This window comes from Cottoperca gobio, chromosome 11 (assembly GCF_900634415.1).
Source record: "Cottoperca gobio chromosome 11, fCotGob3.1, whole genome shotgun sequence".
Classification (NCBI taxonomy): domain Eukaryota; kingdom Metazoa; phylum Chordata; class Actinopteri; order Perciformes; family Bovichtidae; genus Cottoperca; species Cottoperca gobio.
The window spans coordinates 18,707,741-18,728,652 of NC_041365.1; the positions used below are offsets into that span (position 1 = coordinate 18,707,741).

Genomic DNA, 20,912 nt, shown 5'->3' on the forward strand with positions numbered 1-20,912 from the left:
TAGCCAACTCCTCCTTCCTAATCCTGACTACAAAGCTCCAAGTTGGTCAATTGTTTCTTCCACAGGTTTGCAACAAAAACACTGAAATGAGCACAACACCAGACATATTTGAACAAATTGTAAATGTGGACTGAGATGCAGCGGTCTGGAACCTCGATAGAAAAACTAACAACCACAGAGAGTTGATGAATCACTGACAGATGTCTGCAGGCAGCACATTTCATGGTTCTCCAAAGTGCAAAATCTTCTTAGACACTCTCCCAAGTCAGCCTGCTAAGACATGTTGTTCACGCCGGTTACATACAGATTAGCCAAATATTTATATTTCATATGAAAGTTTGTAAGGCTTGTTACATTCAATCCTCAACCAGTGCATACTGTATAGAGTGCTCCATTTACCTGTTAGATGCATCATGTACGTTTCCATACATGGCATGTTTAAGTGCCATTAATAAATCATGTGTGTGGGATAATTTTACTTACGTTTCTAGTATCTTTAAAGCTGCACTAATCAATATTTCTATAAAACAATAATGGATCAAATGAGTGTGACGTAAAAGGGGTCCTTTGTTTTGGTTTTACGGTCCAAAACTATGCTCTTATCAAACTCTCTGATAACCACTTTAACCAACACCAAATGAACTAAGTCAGTGACTGTTAACATGTATAACATATCCACTCTATGGGGTGTTTTCAGCGTGTTGCGCTGCCAACCAGTGGTGACTAAACCTCTTCACAAGACCATGTACATGTACAGACTGCACTTGGTGTTGCTGTGGTTGTACATGGTGGGGCGGGACATCAGACAACCATAATCATTTAAATTAGTATGAAGAGTTGATAATATCCAGCATATCTCCACAAACCTCAACCTGACTGTAGATCTAATCAGCCAGCACAATAGAAAAATGCTTGTTCTAACATTTTTTTTTAAAGATTTTACATTTTAAGAATAGTAAACGAATAAGAAACTGCAGTAGTGTTAGAAATGAATTAGCTTGGGTGGAAACTAAAGAACACTGGAACAGTCAACTTAATTCTAGACTTTCTAACAGACAACCTCACAGCAACAGAGCCAACTGAAAAGACACAGTATGAGGAATGTAGCAACTGAATGTGAATGAGTGAAGAAGAAAGTGAAATGTGTTGTAGACAAATGGCAGGAAACCGGTTTTAGACGAGAGAGTCTGGAGGGCAGTAAGGAGGCCGCAGATCAGAGTCCAGACCTGGGGAAGAAGACTGTGAAGATGACGAGGTATATGAACCTGCTGGGTCCAGACACAAACACACCCACACTCAGTCCAGCTTCTCCTTGTGAACCAGTTTAGGGGCGTCCACAAAGTCTTGGCCGTTGAACAGGATGATAGTGGCTGTAATCGCACTAGCAGCCCCCCAGAACATCACGTAAGCCAGGGTCTCTGTCCATGTGTCACCTAGAAAAACAAATTTCAGTCAGTTATTCTAGTTTCCAAAACCACAAGAACTGATCACCTGAAGCTCGTCAGATAAAGGTGTTTCTACACAGAAGGCGTTTGTCCTACATATCACTCTCGTCTCACGGAACAGATTCACTTCCATTGGAATAAAAACAGCCGTCGTCACAGCTTACACGCTACACATGTGCAGCTGTGAGGAGGATACGATTACTGAAGAAACGGGAAGTGAGGACACAAAAAGATTGAATGAAATCTTGCTGGGCCTGAGGGGTACTTAAGCAGCAGATGATTTACAATTTAATACAATTCTTCCAGGGCTCGAAATACCACATGATATTCTTTACATGAAAATATTTTGTGTGCAGCACATTGCTACCAATAAAATGTCATTCAAAATTGTGGCAGTGGGGTGTGGTGAGGGCGCCGGCTGCTGGGGAGAGACAGGAGTGACCCAGCGGGAGGCCAGACAGCTGAACGGAATCAGGTAATCAGTCACATAATAAAAGCCTGGTGATGGTCTGGTTCTGGTCTCTTGCAGTAGGCTGGGTCTCAGAGGAGGAAACCCTGCAGCAGCGGAGCAAGAGAAGCCCCCGTCTGTTGTGATAATCATCATAAACTGTTATTGTTGTCAGTGTGTTTATTTTTTGTTAAAAATAAATAAATTGTATTTGAAAGAAAGAGCCGTTAGATCGGAAAACATCCGGTTCCAGCTGTAACCGTGTGCTTGGAAACTCGCACAGTGAAAACTAGAAGAAACATGTTGGCTTTCTTTTCGGTGAAGAATATATATGGGTACACCTGTACCACGGGCAAATAAGGAGATTTTCAGCTCAACGTAAAACTCCCAGCAGCCAATGCGGTATTAGAAACATGTTTTGGCAGGTTCCAGGGAAACCATGGAGCAGAAGTCCATCCTCAAGAACCTATGAAGAACCCATAGGGACAGCCACCACGTCCAGAGGGAGAGCTCCTGCGACTTTACTACCCTCAGATGGGCAAAACAATCCCCTAGAAAGCACCTTACACAGATGTGATAGTTGAAATGTGTTCTTAGTCAATGAAGAATCCTTTGGTCCATCAGTTTGCCTTCGACTATGGAGATACCACCTGATGGGTGATAGACAACCTCCAGATTTCAGCCACTTGCCAGCCACTACTCACTCGGAGGCCACGGTGATCACTTCCATGGCCACGGTGAAGCCCAGTGGGGAGATGGTACAGCCTGCAAGTATGCCAATCTCCAGCTTGTGACATGTGGTGGTAAAATCTGACATGGTGAAACACAGTTGAATATCTTGGAAATAGTTCTCAACAAGATTTCTGATGGACTCTGGGCAGTCCTTTGACTCCTTCAGGACACCAGAGCAAACTGAGGGATGGATGCGAAAGCACTGGCAAGGTCGAAGAAAATAACCTGGAGATGACTCTTTTGTTTCTCGGCAGTCTGGATTTGGTGCCAAATTATGCTGGTGTGTTCAAGGCATCCTGTGAACACGGGCATCCCAGCTTTTTGGACTGTTGTATCCACTAGCGCATTTCTCGTTTTTCTGAGCCTGACCCTGAAGACATTCTTACACTTCAGCCCAAGGCTGATGATGAGCCTCCTCACTTTATTGCCTTTCTACACTTCCTTCCACTTTGGAGGGCTGATGCCCGTCTGGTGCTCTGGTTGCGTGATTGGTGGGATGTTTGATGGAATAGCTAACGGATATTAGGGTGGGCAGTATCACCGGTGTCACATCCTGACAATACCGTTGTTACCGTGATAAACACACACGTTTTGGTTTTAGCACATACAAGGTTGTTTAGAATTCAGTAGCTAAATACATATATGTTATTCATATCTATTCATTCATCAATCAATCAACCAACAATGTTAAGATCCATTTATCACAAAAATCACAAATTAGAATTCCCTGTAGCTTTAAATGAGCCGATTCAGCAGTGCTTGGGTTAACCAACAGAGGTTTGATGAGCAGAGAAGAACTTACCAGCCATGAGAAGACAGACGATGCACATGGAAAAGGCCACCAGCATAATGATGGGCAGCTGCAGAAAGAGCAAGATTCAAAGGATGAGACTAACAGTCACATTAACTGCTGATGAGATAAAACACTGGAGTACTGAAATACTGACAGTGAGGAACTTCCAGTCCTTCTGCACACGAAGAGGAGTGGGTCCATCAGACTCATCGACAGCAAAGTTACCCAGAAACAGGTCAATGGAATCCTGAAACCAATAAAACCACATTGACTGGACTGATCATCCACACTATTGCCAATCATATCATTTTCTATATTTCTTGCTGTATGTGGGTTGGAGCTCATAGCGTGGTATGAGCAGGAACTAGGAGATGCACAGAAGTACTGTGTGGAATTCTACGCTTAGACGACAAGGAAACTTGAACATTTTACCACAATCTTGTTAAAAACAGTCTGCACACTATGACTTAATAACTACAGCAGTTATTTTATTAAATCCGTTGATATTTTATTCTCTTCACTGCCAAATTTAAGGAAGCTGTGAGTTAGTTTAGTCTCCTACAAAGTCCTCTCAGCAGTCTGCGATTGGGCATGATGATTGTTCTGCACTGTTCTACTTTCTTCAATGATGATGCACCGACATCATACCTGTCTGAAGCCGTCAGAGAAGTTGTTCTTGTAGTAGCGGATCATGGAGTTCCAGCCATCCATCAGCAGCCCCCACCTGGTTCTCTTCCCCGTCCTGATGGACAAATAAAGAGTCGAGTCAACAGCCGCCATGAAACTAAACTCCAGGAAACAACCACGTTAGTCAGCTGATGTGTGCTGTGGGAGGTTACAGTACTGTACCTTGTGAAGTCTGTTTTCAAGGCTCCAGTTCCTGCGTACTGTACAGCGCATGCATTGGCATTGTCAGCCCATGCTGGTTAAAGAGCACACACACACACACAGAGAACAGTGAGGACACACTCAGAGGTTACAGATTCTACTAAAATCACACAAAACACACACACACACACACACACACACACAAGACATTACCGTTCTTGTAGATCTTTTCAAAATCAGCCTGCTCCTCAATCCGCTGACCCACATTCAGAACGCCCATCCTCTGTGCACACACAGGCACAACACACACACACACACACACACTGGTCAATAAGACACAGGCCTCTCAATGTCAGCAGACTTTGACAAAATAAGGTCAACATGTTATTCAAGGTGTATTCTCGACATTGGAAACAGTAGTATGGCTAATACTAATTCACGTCACAGAATATATATGTGCAACATGTTACACAGTAAACTGATTATCCATTTTACTTCCACTTAGTAGCTTTTCCCAGAGCTTTCAACTGCCTTGCATGGTCTTCATCAGCAGATGTATTTTAATTTTATTAAGTTTTAAATTCAAGCTTTTCATTTCAGTTTTACCTACTTTTAGTTTAAGAAAAATACATTTAAAAAAAATAATCTAGCAAGTAGACCTCGAGTTGACGTCGATTTGTCAAACGGATATTTTCAAGGTCAAGAATGAACTTTGATGCTTAACATTGAAGATAAATCTCAACATTTAGTGAGCCTGCGTATCAACAGATCTACCCGACAACTGAGCAAAGTGCATCCACTGATGGATGTGATGGAGCGCTCTGGAGTGGATCTTAGTTGGGAATGTTGTATAAATACATATCTACACTGGATTAACACTTTACTGTGTGACACATACAAATATTGTTACATTTATTCTGCCATATCATCATGAAGGGAATTATTATTTTCTTCCTAGAGCATATATCAAATGTCTCTACACTGGCAGTCCTCTGTTGCATTCCTGTAACATGTTGGAATAGCAGGAAAAGTATCACAACATGACCATTAAACCTGTGCGTGATTATTTAGCAGTATGGGGTTAAAACAACCTGAAGCTGAGACTGCAGGGAGCGCCGGGCCAGCAGGCTCTGGATGACGTTGGTCCTGTCCAGGCAGTCCATGCAGTTACTGCGGAACACTCCTCTCTGCTGGGCCACCGTCTTCCCCTCAGAGTTCACCATGAAGTAACTACACACAGAGACAAGCTGGAATATTCCTACACAGTATACAACAAGAGATATTAGGCCAGAACAGCTGCTGGATAAGTTACCAGTATTCATCTTGAGTCTCAGCGACATCATCCACTAAGATCTGGAGACGCTCCCATCTCATGTGGCTGCACTCTTTGTGGAAGTCGAAGGCTATGTAACTGAGGACAGAGGAGACAACGGGCTATAGTTAGCTTAGGAAGAAATTTCTTAAATCCACTTTGCTTGATCCGGCAGCAATTCATTGTTACAGAGGTGGCAGAAATAGATGCAGTCATTACAGTTCCCAAGCAGAGCTGAAGAGAGCTAAACAAAGTAAGTGTTTCACAGCCGGCTTTCTCCAGTCAGCTCATTTCTGTCATTGAACCTGGTTTCCTGTTATCAGGCCATGAGGAAAGTAAGAATTACATAGAGAGATGCATTCTCGTACTCAAAACAAGTCCATCCAATTGAACTAAATTTAATACAAAGTAGCTTTCTGATTAATCTAAATGAGCCCGTCTGTCTGCAGGTCTTTCTCTCATTCTGCTACGACAGAAACACAGCATTAAAAGAAGGAAAGCAGTGCAAAGTGCAGTTCAGGGAGAGTCAGAAATCTTACTGACCTGCTGCCTATATACACAGATGTACAGTAGCCAGGTGACTACAGTGCAAGTAAAGGTGTTCCCTGGTTAAGTAAGCTGGATACTGAAGTGCATGTAAAAGCATTGAATGACGTCAAAAGAGACCATGAACTCAGTGAACATAAGAACTGTAGAAGCCAATGAGTGACACTTACTTGAGCATACCGTTGTTCATGCCAGACACCATCTTGTCAAAGGCCTGTTCTAGTGGCTTCTCGGAGCCCTTCTGATTTACCTGGAAAAAAAAACAAGAAAATACAAATTGGCATTTTTATCTCTTCCACTGTGCTGGGACGCCGGTGTCCTCTGCTGTCATCACTGTCTCTTAGAGGCTGTAGCAGCCTCAGTTTTACAGCTGGTGGCATCATATGAAACTAGACAACCATGTTATGCTAGCTTGTCGGGGAGGAGGCTAAATAATGCTCCAGAGGGAAAACTAACACGGCCATATTCACAGGGCCCCTTCTCCTCTCACCTCAGTACATCTGAATGAAAAAGGGTTGTATGGAGTCTCCCGTTGTATAGACCTCCCCACGTTATGCTGATCCCACCATGCAGTATAATGTGTTATTTTCACCTATTCTAAAATGGTGTATTAAATATTTCTGCATGCTGGGGTCCCTAAACCATCTTGGAATTGCATAGATTGGGTATGACTGCAAAGCTGAGACTCTTGATGGTCCAATGAGCTCAATAGTGTTCATGTGTGATGATGATAGTCCCCATAGTAGCCATTGTAGCGAGAAACTTGAGCTAACTGTATAAAATGAGCTGTTGTGAGCTCTTGGATAAACTCAGCATCATGAAACGTTACATCCACAAACTGCAGACTGAGGTCTGTCAGAGGACGTGCAGCTTTCCCAGGTATACTGACAATAACAATGTCTGAGCACTTTCCAGAACAGAAGGTGAAAAATGCCAAAAGTTTATATGTCAGATCACAGCATGAATGGTGTTCCTCCTCAAAATGGATCAATGTGGCACCAAATGTGTGCAACACATGGTATCAACAAAACATTTGCTGCAAGAACATACGAGACATAATAGAGCACGGGAATGGCCGTCATGTACTTCAATCATAAAGTTCCAAGGCCTAATGCTCTTTCATAACTTATCTAAATTCATTAATTATTATTTACTGATTCATAACTAGAGGGTAAACACACAATGAAAAGGGTTCTCACCAGGTTCAGAATGGTTTGCTTCCCATAGATGAGGAGCTGAGAGTCGAAATGCCTCTGGAAACCGTCCATCTGTGCAGAGTTTAAGTGGTCAGCATCGGATTTTCAAACCTCACCATTTGAAAAGCACACATGAAAATGGCTGCTCTTACGTGATTGGTGGTTTTGCTGATTATAGGTTTAGGTTTGTATTTGAGGTTGGGCCTCTGACTCCAGTAAAAGGGCATGGAGCCCCGGGTCTGGGGATGAAAAAAAAAATGACGTCTTGAAACTAATTTCTGAAATTTCTTGCTTTAACATCTGAATGAAAAGGTTGCACATCAAGATGTACAAAAAGCCAGCTGTAGCATTATGAGCCCTCGTACTTGCCTGTATAAATGAAGCCTTCGCTCCCTCATACAAAACTATCTGCTCAGTCTCCACAAAGTTAGCAGCATGGCCTTCAGAGTCGATGCCTGTGGAGACAGCAGGACAGAAAACATCCACGAGCGTCAGTAGTCATGAGAGGACAACATCACCTTCTCTGTGCCTTGAAAATGTGTTGGCAGCCACTACTTTGCTCTCCACTAGTCCAAATGCAACTCCACCACGCCTTCAGGGTTTTTACCTCTAACGTAGTATCTGACTCCTGCCCGGAAGCAGCTTCTCCTGGAGATGAGGATCCACTCAAAGATCTTCCCATTTATACGACATGGCTTCATGACGATGACTGGGAGCAGTCAAGGAAAGGCTTTGCTCAGGGATGGATCTCATCTTATACAGTGATGCTCCGTTAGACAATATTAAACATTCAGTGAAAAGGATACATCCATGGACAACAGGAAGTGCAAACTTATGAAGCTATGGAGAAATAGAGACAGGTGTTGTAATCAAATATAATAAGTACAACAAGTAAAACGTTGAGAGAAAAAGTGACGACCACAGGTCAACAGTCCTGTGTGTTACCTCGGGCTGCGCTGCCAGTTCTCTCAACAGGTTCCCATTCCACACAAACCTCTGATCTGCCTGAGAGCACAAGCAACATGACATCAACACAGCAGCAGCAGCTTATTACACACAACTTACACTTTATAGATAGAAGTACTGTGAATGATGTGCATTCATTCATTTAATCCAGTATCACATATGTGTAAAACTAATATACAAAGAATTCCACTACATTATGATCTTTTACTAATTATTTAACTAAAAATAACTATATATATTTTATTTTTTGTCATCAAATCTCAAGAAAAGACCAAAACCACTAATGTGTTTGTCCTGCTCTCAAAACTGTTAAGTGTGTAAAACAAAGCCACAATCAAAATGATATTCTCTTTAAAATATTTTCAGATTTTCGGAGATATTTGATCTATATGTGCTCGTTATTATCGAAGCAATTGTGTATCACAATATCTGGATAAATTCATTTCAGCACGATACAATTCCATTGAAAGACGATAAACTATCATAAACTATCATATTGCATTATCGCCCACTCTTAATTATCATGTTGTAGAAGCCTGAGCGAGGTGGACCTAATAATCTGACAACTGAGCGTTTGCGTCAGCAGGACCGTGTGTGTGTGTGTGTGTGTGTGGGATTGAGTGAAGATAAAGTACAGTGTGTGTGTTGATGGTAATGGAGGAGCAGGTCACCCAGTGCAACAGTGAGGCTCATTGATAGTAGGTTAAGGCCCTGTCGCACATATCCGTATGACAGAAACGTATGCCGGCGCATACGAAATATCGGCAATAGGTTGATATAAATTAAGGGTAAGCTGTGATCGTTTGAAGGACGCAGACGTTACGCCGAACACGCCGAACACACACAGCTCTGTATGGCAGGAACATGCCGGCGTATATGAAAAGTAGCTCAAAATGTGTCAGAGTCTAAATACGCCCAACTTCTCCACAGCGGTGTTGTAGCTGACGCATACATAACAAATACATAACTAATTATTATACGTATGTCAAACCTATTGATATCGTATCACTTACTTATACAACACGTATCAGAGCGTTCAACAACACACCTCAGCGTAACACAGCGAGCTCTTAACGAATACTACTTATACCTTACCTTATATCAACGTACACCAGCGTGTTGACGATATTTTGTATACGCCATGTTTTTGTATACGTTATGCATTCGTTGGGTATTCGTCTGATACATTTTGTATAAGTAAGTGATGCTCTATCAATAGGTTAGACATACGCATCTGTATATGTTCACTTTTCCGATCCGATGAAAAGTTGGACTCTGACAAACTTTCGTATGCGCCGGCATAAGTTTCTGTCATACGGAGATGTGTGACAGATATACAGATAGCTGAGCACAATCATAAAACACTTCTGTTTCAGGATCTGTGTGTAACAATATTTATGACTTATTAACATGTGGACATCTGTAGGGCAAGTCTCACCCTCTCCAGCAGACTCATCTCTTGGAAGTCGGGGCTGGTGTTGGCCAGCCGCTGCAGTGTGTGTGTCAGGTCGTAGTCAGTGCAGAAGTAGAAGCCGTCTGTAGTCAGCACATTGTTAATCATGGACAGGAAAGTCTTATTCTCCTGAGACTAGAGGAGGAAACAAAACAGACTTTTACTTTTCAGGAAAACTCATGACGATGCAGGGAACTGCATACACTAGCAGGGCTGAAGCTGTAATCTAACAAGGCTGCTGTTAGAAGAAAAGTCATGAGGTTGTGAAATCTAAATGGTTTATAGCCTGAGGAGCGTGAATGTGGTTATGCCATGTGTCTAGTGATTGTCAGGCATAAAAGCCGTTGCACAGCAGGCCAAATTCCAATATGAAAATGCAAAACTTTGTGCATAAATCCCACACAGGAACAATGCACACCGAGCCCAGAGTAACATGACACTTATTCATATCCACTTGTTCCATTTCTTTCTGTTGGTGCATCTCGTCAGCAATGGAGTCGCTGTTTAAGGCAATAGAGAGACGATGAGAAGACATTGAGCATGAGAAACTGACATTTGAAGTAGGATCAAATGTTCTTTTTTTCTTTACAGGGACACAAAATATTTGTTGTATATTAAATTTAAAAAGGTTCTTTCCTGTTCCTGTCATTCACCTCCATCTTTCATTGGTTTAATGGACACAGACTTCAGTTCAGATACAATACAACAATACAGCTCCCCAAGACTTTCTATCACACATTTTTCCCCCCCCCACACAAATTCATAGATTAAAATGAGTCAGCTGCAAACAGTAAAAAGTAAGCTAGAGACTTAATTTGTTATCCAACTCTCAGAATTAGCTAGCTTCAGCTGACAAACCAGCCACGGGTGTCAGGTCAGCTGACAAACATTTGGCCAGTAGAAAGGAGAAGCTGCTTGGTCAGTCTCAAATCAAGGACCAATTGTTTCAAAAATGATAAAAGTTTCAATGCCATTCTTATCACTGTAAACTGTGCTGTATGCATTTTGAAAAGAAAAGCATCAGGGCTGACTTTCATGCTTTGTGCACATCTGCTTGTCTAATAGGATCTGTCACTCTCTGTGCAGTTAGCACAGAGCTTGAAGCCTCCAGCCTTCCACCATTCACTCCCTCCTTCTGCTTCCTTACATTCCTCTCACGAGAGCAGCTCTTTAACTCTCATTATACTTACACACTAGTTTGTACTTGCAACTCTAAATGACTACAACCACCAGTCCATCCCATTGTTACTACATACAGTGTTTTACCCTGAATCACAGTTTGCAGCCACAACTGCCCTTTCAATTAGTAAAGCAGAGATAGAAGCAGCAGCAGATTAATAATGCACTGAAATAAGATAGCCCAGTGTGATTCCAGACAGCAAAGAATAACTTCTACTGAAACATGAGGTCTCACAGAGAGTATGTGTCTACTGGACTATCAAACAGTACCTGGAACAGTGTTCACAAACATCACAGGACGTAGTTTGATCGCTTAAGTTCCATCTTGACTGCTAGTGGTCAAAAATGTCATGTTTTCAAAATGTGTCAGAAGACCAAATATGTCACTGATAGCTTTGATTACATCGGATACGACTGGCTATGATGACAACATGGAGGCTGTTCAGTTCATCTTCAGTCATTACCAAAGAGCCCGTGGCTCCGGGCCACTCTGGGCTCTTGGGCAGATACTTGGTGTGAATAATTAAATTCTCAGTTATTCAGAAAGAAGGCAAATATCATTGAGAATGCATTTCATTTAGGCAAATGTTCTTGTTCAATGTAGATCAACAAATATTAACTAGTCATTTATCTGAAACTACTAAATAGATATTAAAGATAGTTTATTGGTTTCATTTCAGAAAGGCTATTATATAATAAACAGAAGGCACATAAACATTGTAGATCATTTAAAGAAATGCAGTATCCAAGATAGACATCAGCTTCAGATAGGCTACATTGGGATGTTATGTTTACAACATGTATAAGCTTTGGCTTTCATTAAATGGCTTTAAGCATTGAACTGTTTCGTGGGCTCAGCCTGAACTTAACACAACTCTTTCTGTAAAATGATGATCAAGGGAGTGGCTCCTTGTTTCCTCCAAGGTTCAAGCTGTGCAATAGATCTCTTGCTCACGGCATTAGATAAGAGAGAGATATATTTATTAATAAAAAAACAAAATCTCCCAGCACTTATGAATACAATAAATCAATAGCGTCAAGTATCCGAGTATATGCTTAATATATAAAATAGGAAGCTCTTAATCTCTCCGACTATATTCCTCCAATACTAACAGAAGAAGTGGGATGCAACTGGTATTAAATATCTAATTTAGGATGGAAGACCAACATAATTAGAAACTCTTCTAATGACTGTACCTCTACCTATTCCCATGAGCTCGGCTACATTTAAGCAGTGGGATTCAACGGTCAACAAGAGGAAACATTATGGGAAGTAAAGCTAGAGGTGGACTAGCTCTCCTGATTTGCTAAATTATTATATGGCGGCACAGATATTAGTTATAAGGACCTGGTTAATGCCACAAATTAATAGACTTTAGTAGTTTTAATTAATATTTGTTAAATATATTTCATTTTATTATCTGCTTCCTGAAGTGGATAATCATTTAATCGAGAGTTGGAGATATTCTGTATTCTTATTATTGGTATGAAGGGCTCGGCTACAAAAAGGTGATGTCATGTATTCGGCACACCGATCACAAATGAGCAAGATCTGAATCTAAATGTAATGAAGTGTGATGTTTGCTTCTGTCCACACTCAGCCAGTCCCAATGAAGACAATTAGCAGGGATTTTATTAAATTAATAACATTGTTTCTTATTTAGTCATGAATACTTTATTTTGCCGAGACATATTATGATTTGAAACCAAGCTTTCAGGGGCTTTAGGTCAAAGAACATGGCAACATCATGTCCAGTGCAGAGATAACAATGACTTCAGGTTGTAATCAAACACTTCCTGTCAGTAAACACCACCACCAACATTTAACGTGAGGTGACTCTGCAGCTAATTTAACAGTGCACGCTGTGAACACACGTGTCTTTTCTAAAACAATCATCGTCGGTTGCAGGTTTTGAGTGAATAGTGTTGCTGACCTGGATCTCTGAGAGATGCAGCACGGTCTTCTTATAAGAGATCACATCAAAATCCACAGCCTTCCACACGGCGTGGCCCAGGAGGCTGCCCACATTCCTCTTCCTGGTGATGACAATCAGGTACATCCCTGTGGTGGAAGAGGTCCATCACAGCTGGTTAGCTGTACAGGTTTCAAAGACAACACAATGCTGCATCCCCATGGTACCTACCTGCTACCAGGCGAATGGTTCCCATGATGCCACATATAGGCCTGGTGACTGCTGAGGGAGGGACATCTTTTTTACCTGTGAAAACACCATAAATCTATTTAATCTAGTTTTCTCAATTGTGTGGCATGTGCTTCAACTATTAAATGTAAGGCAGATTGATGGGACAAAAGACAAATCAGTATGGTTGTGGGTGGTTAGCTGTGAGGTACGTCTTTCCCCTAATGTATTCTGATCATAACAATCTATAGCATGCCTAGCTAATACACGTGGAGAGAAAGAAACAGTTCAACAGCCTCAAGTTCGAGGGCCGAGGCGTGAATCTATACGCACGTCTCAACCATAGCTTAAAGCGATTTGTCTCCGACAGTTGAATGACTGTACATCACTGACACTACGGGACTCTCTACCTGTGAGGGTCATCTCATTTGAGACTCTGTCGATTGCCAGCACAGCATCAGCCCCCTCATCGCAGGCCTCGATGAAGAACTTCTCTGGGGTTGTGTGCCTGGGTGAGAGCAAGGGAGATTCTCAAGTTGAGTTTTTCCTCCAGGGGTAAAAATTACAGTTTGCAAATGTTTAAGTCAGTCAAATAAAGCTTTTGAGATGTTAATGTTCTCCTGCTTCAAAACAAATGTCAACTGATAACAATGCAAGGAGCATTACATCACTACTGGCTGCGTTGCAATACAACGTTTGACCACTTACAAGCAGAATATTCATTCTTGATAATACACTCAAAAAATTATGGATATGTGAAAAAATATAATTAAAGACAAGAATGTCCTAAGAAATATCTTACAGAGCGGGCAGGTCACATTAAAGACTTTTTATTTATTTATTTATTTTTTACCTCAAATGCAGAGGAACCGCCTTTATTTCTTATTTCCCCTGTTTTAAAAGTATATTCCCTGGTAGTAGTTAGTTAGTTAGTTAGTTAGTTAGTTAGTTAGACGTTTCACATTATGTGTTCCCAATGTCATTTGTTTGCAATAATGTTCATTAATTCAGTAGAACAACAGAGACAAGTTATACTCACAACTCTGCAAAAGATACTTTCTCCTTTAAACAAAAATACTGTTTTCATTCATTTATTATTTCCCGTCAATTTATTATTTGTTTGCTTTTAAGTTACCGCCAATGACACTCATCACTTCTGCTCAGATGCTCCACAATAAAAGTAATTCATGTGGGTTAATGTCATAATCTCCCCTTTGCCTGGAAGCCTTTTAGTGTAAAACATCTGCACGGTCATGTTTTAATGACAGTAACTAAGTATAGAAACATCTGCAAGTGGATTAATTGGTAAATGAAAACAGTAATTGTATTAAAAAAGAGACTGACAGCATCAGAGCAGTGAGTATGGCACGGATTGAGTAAAGCTGTGGCAATGTACATTATGCTTAATTTATCATGTCAGATGTTAGAGTACAGGTAATTCCACCTGTATTCATAAAGGACACGCCTCTGGCTCTTAAAAGCACCTACAAGTTTATCATAGTGTCCAAGAATTTCTTCCTGATGGCACTTGTAGGGCTGAGTTCCACAATCACTCAATATTGTCCAACGTTTAATATTTTTTGCATATTCCTTTTATTTTACCACCAGTGTGATGCAATATGCACCGCGCCCAGGTTGAGAGCATCTTCTGTGATCACAACCTGAGGCTCAAAGCTATGAGAGCTGTGAAATGGAAAGAAACCAACATAACCATTTGAGGTTCTGGAGGCAGTGAGTGAGGGGGCAGCGTGAGCCCAGAGACTAACACCAGGATTAACCTCCAATCCTACATCCTATCCATCCAGCTGAGATGATGAGGAGCAAGGAACTGAAAGTGGTTTTGATAAGGAAGGATCCTCACGGAGTGAAGTGAGCTGAAGCATGATGTTTTCCATCAAGATCAAGTAGAAGCGGTTATGAAATTAAAAAGGGGTGATTGTTTTTAGGAATATTCGGATGCACCCTGAACCCCACTAGTTTTGGATGTATACCATTGTAGTTAATTGTGAACTCTGACCCCCTTTTCCCTTGTGGGGAAACATTACATATTACACTAAACCCACAATCAGTTGAGCCATGAAACACAATCAAATTACAGCAAGTAGGGGAAATGGAGCATCCCCATTGCCAAGTGGTCTGAGGTGCATACTATGTACAGTCCCAGTAGAACTCCAGCTGGGGACCTTTTTTTACATTATCCTCTTACTCTCTTCCCAAATTCCTGTCTGTCTATACTGTCAAACTATTAACCTAAAGCAGAAGGCCATGAATGAGCAAACCTGAAAACACAAAGTGAATTGAAGGAAATTGTTGATTATCTAACTTAAGCATAGTATGGCAGCAGCTCTCCTATAAAGCCACTCGAATCAATGTGTTAAATGGACCAGAGATCCTAGCAACAGCTTTAATAACACACAGCTTTAAACCCCTGCAGAATGTGACCTGTAGTGCTGACACAACCACACAAACACCCTATTGTTGGTCTTCCATCATTTAGACCACAGTAAACATGCCTGTGTTAAAGTAGTATTACCGAGACGTCGACCACGACAAACTGTTTGCATGGTTTATGTTGTGCTGATCATTTTACAAATTAAGATAAAGTCTTTAAAATGTTTGGATCGGTTCTTCTTAAATTTCCAAGAAACCACTGGTTTTCATTCATTTCAGTACAGCATAAAAAACATTTGCAGAGACTTGAAACTTGCTTCGGTACGGTAATCCATCACAGTCATCGTTCTGAATACATTGTTGTGGAAGTACTGATTGATTTTAAAACTCTGCAATGCATGATCATGTAAAAATTGTTGCATGGGGTCAGGAGTAGTAAACATCCATGTACCTCACATCTAAGATTATGATAAATAAAATGTTATTCACATTTTACATTGTATCTCCCCACAAAATGTTCTAAATACACAATGCCAGGATGTATAAAGTGGATTTTATTTTTTTTTACTGCTATTGGGGCTTAGAAATGAGACAGACTCACCATGTGTATTTTGTGCAACTATGACAGACATATGAAGCAATATAATGCAAAACTGTGGCATCTCAGTTCAAACGTCCATTGTGGCAGAGGAACAATCATAACCTGCTAAACCTTAGAATAAACCAGCTAAACAAAGACTGGTTGGACCAGGAAGCTCACACTTTGAATGAGGTGACGTGTTTGAACAAGGGTGTGTCTGGAAAAGTAAAAACTATCATACTGTCAACTTTCATGAAAGTTATTAATTGCAATAGCTAACATTTAAATTTCACCAAATGTCAGTGTTCGGATCAGAGACCGCTGAATGAGGTCTGAGAGAAAATCCTTACGTTTCAAAGAAATGTGTGTCAAACGTCACTGAATGAAACTGATAATGCATCCGGATTTAAAATGAACGACAAACCCAATACGATAAACAACCATCAGCTGCTAGCTAGGTTAACTAACTTTCTGTTGGTTCGCACTTAACAAAACCCCTCAACGGGGCGTTTGGCGAAAGAGATGAAGCATTGGACCCGCAGTTGACACCTCCTGCCAGGTCTACATCATGATGCCAACATATTTTGTTCATAATGAATGAGTGTGGAGTGAAGCTTGGCTGGTTCCTGTTCTAACCTATGGTTCTAACGTTACCAGCCGTGCCTGTCAGCGAACTTCAGTCGCTGTGTCATCGGACCTAACGCTATCGCTCCTTCTGGACTCCAGCTCCAGCTTTACCTCAGTCATACGCGTTTGCCTCTTGTTTGCCTTTTATCAGACGTTCAAATAAGAATAAATATTTCATAAACGATTAACTATACTATATGTACTTACAAATTGTATCTCTCGTAGGCGGTCGCCATCTTCGCTCCGTCTACCTGACCTCAGTGACGACAGCAGTGAGAGTGAGTTCTACGTGTGTTGCCAGATAAAACTTGTAGAACCCATAGAGGGCGCAGTGCTTTAAATGCCCTTTCCCTTCCAATCCGAGAGAACCTGGCAACCACGAAATGCGATGCCGTTGGGTGGTGGTACTTGTAGTTTAATCACTGCAACTAATTGTACCTAGCGTTTGCATACATGGTATAATAATTGTCTCATTCTTAATTTTAGCTGTACAAGTCTTCGTAACTTTTGAAAACTGAATTGATAACGTTATGTGTCCTCTTGTATGATACACACAAATCCACAAACTCCTGTTCAAATGTCCTACTTACGTATTTCCTACTTCTTAGTAACAATACTCTATCGGATATGTCATTAGCATGTAGCCTACACCTATGTTCATATTAGCTTTACTTTTTATATTTGGCTCACATCAGTAGTTGCACCTTTCGTTCAGTTAATATGAAATCGTCCTAAAATTGACAATTAATTAATTAATTCACTTAACGCTCGATGAAAGAATTTAAATGACACAATGTTTACTTTATAAATTCTTCAAGTGAATCTAAATAACCTATACAAAAGGAAAACAATATGTCTATAGTAATTACATATAAGAGCCATTATGTATTAAAAATTACATTTAATTCATGGTATTTGTAGGCTGTCAGAAACAGGCACATTCAGGACACCAAAAGCACGCGGGTGCTGTGAAGGACCCGGACCCGCGTATATAAAGGATGGCCGGACATTTGTTCAGTCTCTCTTTGGCGTCTTCCTAAGTAGGAGGTACTGAGCTCCAATTCGTTAGGAAGTCTACGAAGTATTTATATACCTCAAAGGAAACACACGAAGGTAAATATGATGTGATTTGGTTCTCTTTTTTAAAGTGCTTTTTAGTCTTGTGTAGTATCACTCAGTGAAAGTAGACCATCAGCAGCGTCCACGGTGGCTCTTCCATGCCGAGCACATGGCATCCGTAATGGAGGGGAAAACCTGACTTCAGCCTGTCTTTGTCTTCCCAATAGATCCCATAATGACTCTCCTTAAGTTTACGAAGGCGAACACTGGGTGCTTAAGGACCTCGTGGAAAACCAAGATTGAAGATGGATGAATTAAGTGAGTATTTAATTAGTCCATCGTGGTTTAGAGAAATGCTACTTAAAAGAAAATAACGCTACACATTTTATTGAATTACCACTATGGTAGATATTTATCACGACCGTATTTGTGCAGTAAATGCATGAGAATTAAAGAAACGGAGCTTTTTCAAAATTAAACGCTAAAACTAACAAAATGAGTTACTATACCGAACACATTTGTTACCCTCCTGACTGGTATTGATGTCATCCCATTGTATTACTAAAACAAGAGAAAACATCTCCTTGTACTCATTTCCAGGCACGTAAAGACTAGCGCATGCGCGGGTCTCTGCAGAACCCTCTGCAGGGAGTTACCAAGATAGTTTTTATTTTTTATACAAATGCAGCCTTAAACTCGAGACTGCCTAAATGTTGTTCAAGTGACTAAAAATGTATATCCTTCTAATTTCTTACGGGTAGCTCTGTCATGGGTAATTACAGCTGTGAACGTGTGACTTACTTCGTAACTAATAATTGATATACATTGGTTTGAGAAAGGAACTAATGGAAATTACTGTTTTAAGATCACAATGACTAAGATGGAAGCTGCTGTCACCTTGGAGCACTGGGACTATAATTCCCCATGTCACCACAGTACTGGGTAGTCCTTCTACCTGAGTGAGGAGTTAAGTCTGCAGCCATGACCTGACTGGTGAGTGACTAGATGGCCACACGATGGTGTCTCAAACTCAATATGCCACAATGATGATTCACTAGACTAGAGTCTCTGATTACACATGATGCTCTTTCACAGTGCACTGAGATGCTATTACTGTTTGTCAATACAAAGTGCAGACATTAGAAGTGGAACTAATACTGTTTGTATTCATCCCCAGGTGTTACAGGATCTGGATACTGCGCTATGGGTAAGTGTGATTTAGAGCCTCTGTTCTGTGATCTTATGTGGGATGATGATTTCATAGACTAGAGTCTCTGACAAAAGCATGAAGTTATTTCACAGTGCACTGACCACATGACTACACCAGTGGTATGGTGTGTTTTAACCCATTTACTGTCAATCATGTAGACCTTATATTACGGCAGGAATTTATTTCCCTTATCCAGGCAGCCAATGTGTTCCTGAACTCCATGGAACCGTCTGAAAATTGTCAAAAATAAAAGTTATATTGGCTGGCAAAACTACTTTATAAAAGCTTACTGTGTGATTGACATAAATGGGCTATAACAGCCATCAGGTGTGATCCCTGAACTTGTCCTTGTCTTGCCATGTGGTGGTATTTATGAAACTTTGGCTTGCAGCTTGTCTGAAAGGAGTCTGCCTGACGGTTCCACACCTGTGATCACGAACTTCTCCACACGTGATGAACCATTAAAGATGAAAGTCATTATCAGGGTGAGTTGTGTAATGCAGCATGGGGGTTGGGGTCTAAATAATGTAATCAATTTAACCATTGGTCTTGGAGATACCGCCCGATAAAATGAAGACTATAAATCTGGAGCTGGGCTATTGCAGATAAACAATGTCATTTTATAATTGTAGCTCAATACTGTCAAGCGGGGCTTGAAGAGCTTATGTCTTGAGTTTGGTCAATGATGATTCAGTTTTTGGTTCAACTGATTTAAACTGAAGTTTACTCGCAGCGCACTGAGACCACTCTTGACTGTTGCTGCTCCTGTTGAGTGTGTGTGTGCAAGCCAAACACCGATAATCACTGTTTCATATCTTGTCAGGTATGACCGTGGCTGCCAAAGTTGGACGCAATGAACTGGTGTGCTGGGACTGTTACAAGCTTCAGAGATGGTCTATATGAAGCCATCAGAAAGTGACCGCCTGGATTCAGTCATATAATCTGCCTTTTGAAATCTGGTTTCATTTTCGTACAAAGCGATTCCCCTTCAACTGTTAACCTTCACATGCAGATGTATTTTCCAATAAATGTTTGACAAAATTATTCTTTATCTGTTCTTTCAAACTTTATTTTTAGCTGTCAAATGTGCAAGCAAATGGCTCTATAGTTTAGAACAGCCATCCTTATATATTTTTGAAATAATCCAAACTAATTGTAAATGCTACATGCCGAAATTGGATTTATTTCAAATACTGTCCACCGTGCAGTCTAAACGGGTGTTTTATTTTCGGTCTGAAGTTTTGAAGACTTTCTGCTGACCTGACATAAATGGGTCGGTGGTTCCACCATTTAGGATCCAGGATAGTGAACATGCGGTTTTATCTGGGTCCCACTCACAGTGAGTGAGCCGCTTGGCCAATGCAGAGTGAAGTGAGAGCTGCTGTGTATGGTTGGACCATGGCCTGGATGTAGGAATAGGCTGATTAGAAGCAGATACCTGCAGCTAGAGGGGGAGCGGTTTAGTGTGGGACAACTTGGGACCGCACTTATCTAACAGCTGTAGTTTCCTTGCAGATAAATTACAATTTAGTAATTCGTCAGGTTGCATAACTCCTGCACATGATTTATCGTATGTACATAACTAACGGGTCAGTTTGTGAGAGATAGATAGAGATATATGTGTGTGTGTATATATGTATGTATGTGTATATATATGTGTGTATGAGATCATACCTCGCAACCCTCCCGTTTTTCCTGGGATTGTCCCGTATTTTTCCTTCTATCCCGCTGTCCTCCCGTATTTTTAACCTTTCAATTAATAACTGTGCCTAATTAAAAAGTACAGTGGTAAAGCAGGTGTCAGTATTATGTTTAACATTAGCTAAAAAACGTTATGTGCCAGTAAACTGAAGAAATCAGGAACAATAACAGACAAAACAATGAGTCAGTGAACGGGAGATAGCTGGAGACAGTTAAAACTATGCAAGTAACTACACAAATGGGAGACTTTCCCTTATTTAATAAAAAGCAGCTTCTGGCAAACTCATGCTTTTTTTGTAAGGTGT

At 40.8% G+C, this 20,912-nt stretch overlaps 1 protein-coding gene, 1 long non-coding RNA gene and 1 other non-coding gene across 3 annotated transcripts in view; 2 read left to right on the plus strand and 1 right to left on the minus strand.

Annotated features, from left to right (window-relative positions):
• Positions 1-17,368, minus strand: part of sacm1la (SAC1 like phosphatidylinositide phosphatase a) — a 19,105-nt gene extending 1,737 nt beyond the window's left edge. Inside the window, exons 1-20 of the mRNA XM_029443214.1 lie at positions 16,845-17,368; positions 13,450-13,547; positions 13,043-13,117; positions 12,833-12,960; positions 9,705-9,854; positions 8,246-8,305; positions 8,107-8,140; positions 7,908-8,009; positions 7,670-7,755; positions 7,453-7,539; positions 7,304-7,372; positions 6,275-6,354; positions 5,559-5,657; positions 5,338-5,476; positions 4,460-4,529; positions 4,268-4,340; positions 4,067-4,160; positions 3,573-3,665; positions 3,428-3,485; positions 1-1,433 (exon numbers count right to left, since the gene is read on the minus strand). The exon at positions 1-1,433 is cut by the window's left edge and continues 1,737 nt beyond it. Of these exons, the coding sequence (XP_029299074.1) occupies positions 1,297-1,433; positions 3,428-3,485; positions 3,573-3,665; positions 4,067-4,160; positions 4,268-4,340; positions 4,460-4,529; positions 5,338-5,476; positions 5,559-5,657; positions 6,275-6,354; positions 7,304-7,372; positions 7,453-7,539; positions 7,670-7,755; positions 7,908-8,009; positions 8,107-8,140; positions 8,246-8,305; positions 9,705-9,854; positions 12,833-12,960; positions 13,043-13,117; positions 13,450-13,547; positions 16,845-16,873 (1,761 nt within the window). The 5' untranslated portion in view covers positions 16,874-17,368 and the 3' untranslated portion in view covers positions 1-1,296. The remainder of the gene's footprint in view (positions 1,434-3,427; positions 3,486-3,572; positions 3,666-4,066; positions 4,161-4,267; positions 4,341-4,459; positions 4,530-5,337; positions 5,477-5,558; positions 5,658-6,274; positions 6,355-7,303; positions 7,373-7,452; positions 7,540-7,669; positions 7,756-7,907; positions 8,010-8,106; positions 8,141-8,245; positions 8,306-9,704; positions 9,855-12,832; positions 12,961-13,042; positions 13,118-13,449; positions 13,548-16,844) is intronic.
• A 278-nt stretch (positions 17,369-17,646) lies between these two features.
• On the plus strand, positions 17,647-19,950 carry LOC115015709 (uncharacterized). Its single transcript, XR_003833020.1, has 6 exons — positions 17,647-17,750; positions 17,924-18,014; positions 18,562-18,689; positions 18,874-18,903; positions 19,298-19,391; positions 19,730-19,950. It is a non-coding gene; the product is annotated as an uncharacterized LOC115015709 (long non-coding RNA).
• On the plus strand, positions 18,942-19,009 carry LOC115016290 (small nucleolar RNA SNORD52). The gene has a single exon (XR_003833115.1). It is a non-coding gene; the product is annotated as a small nucleolar RNA SNORD52 (small nucleolar RNA).
• Positions 19,951-20,912: the final 962 nt, after the last annotated feature.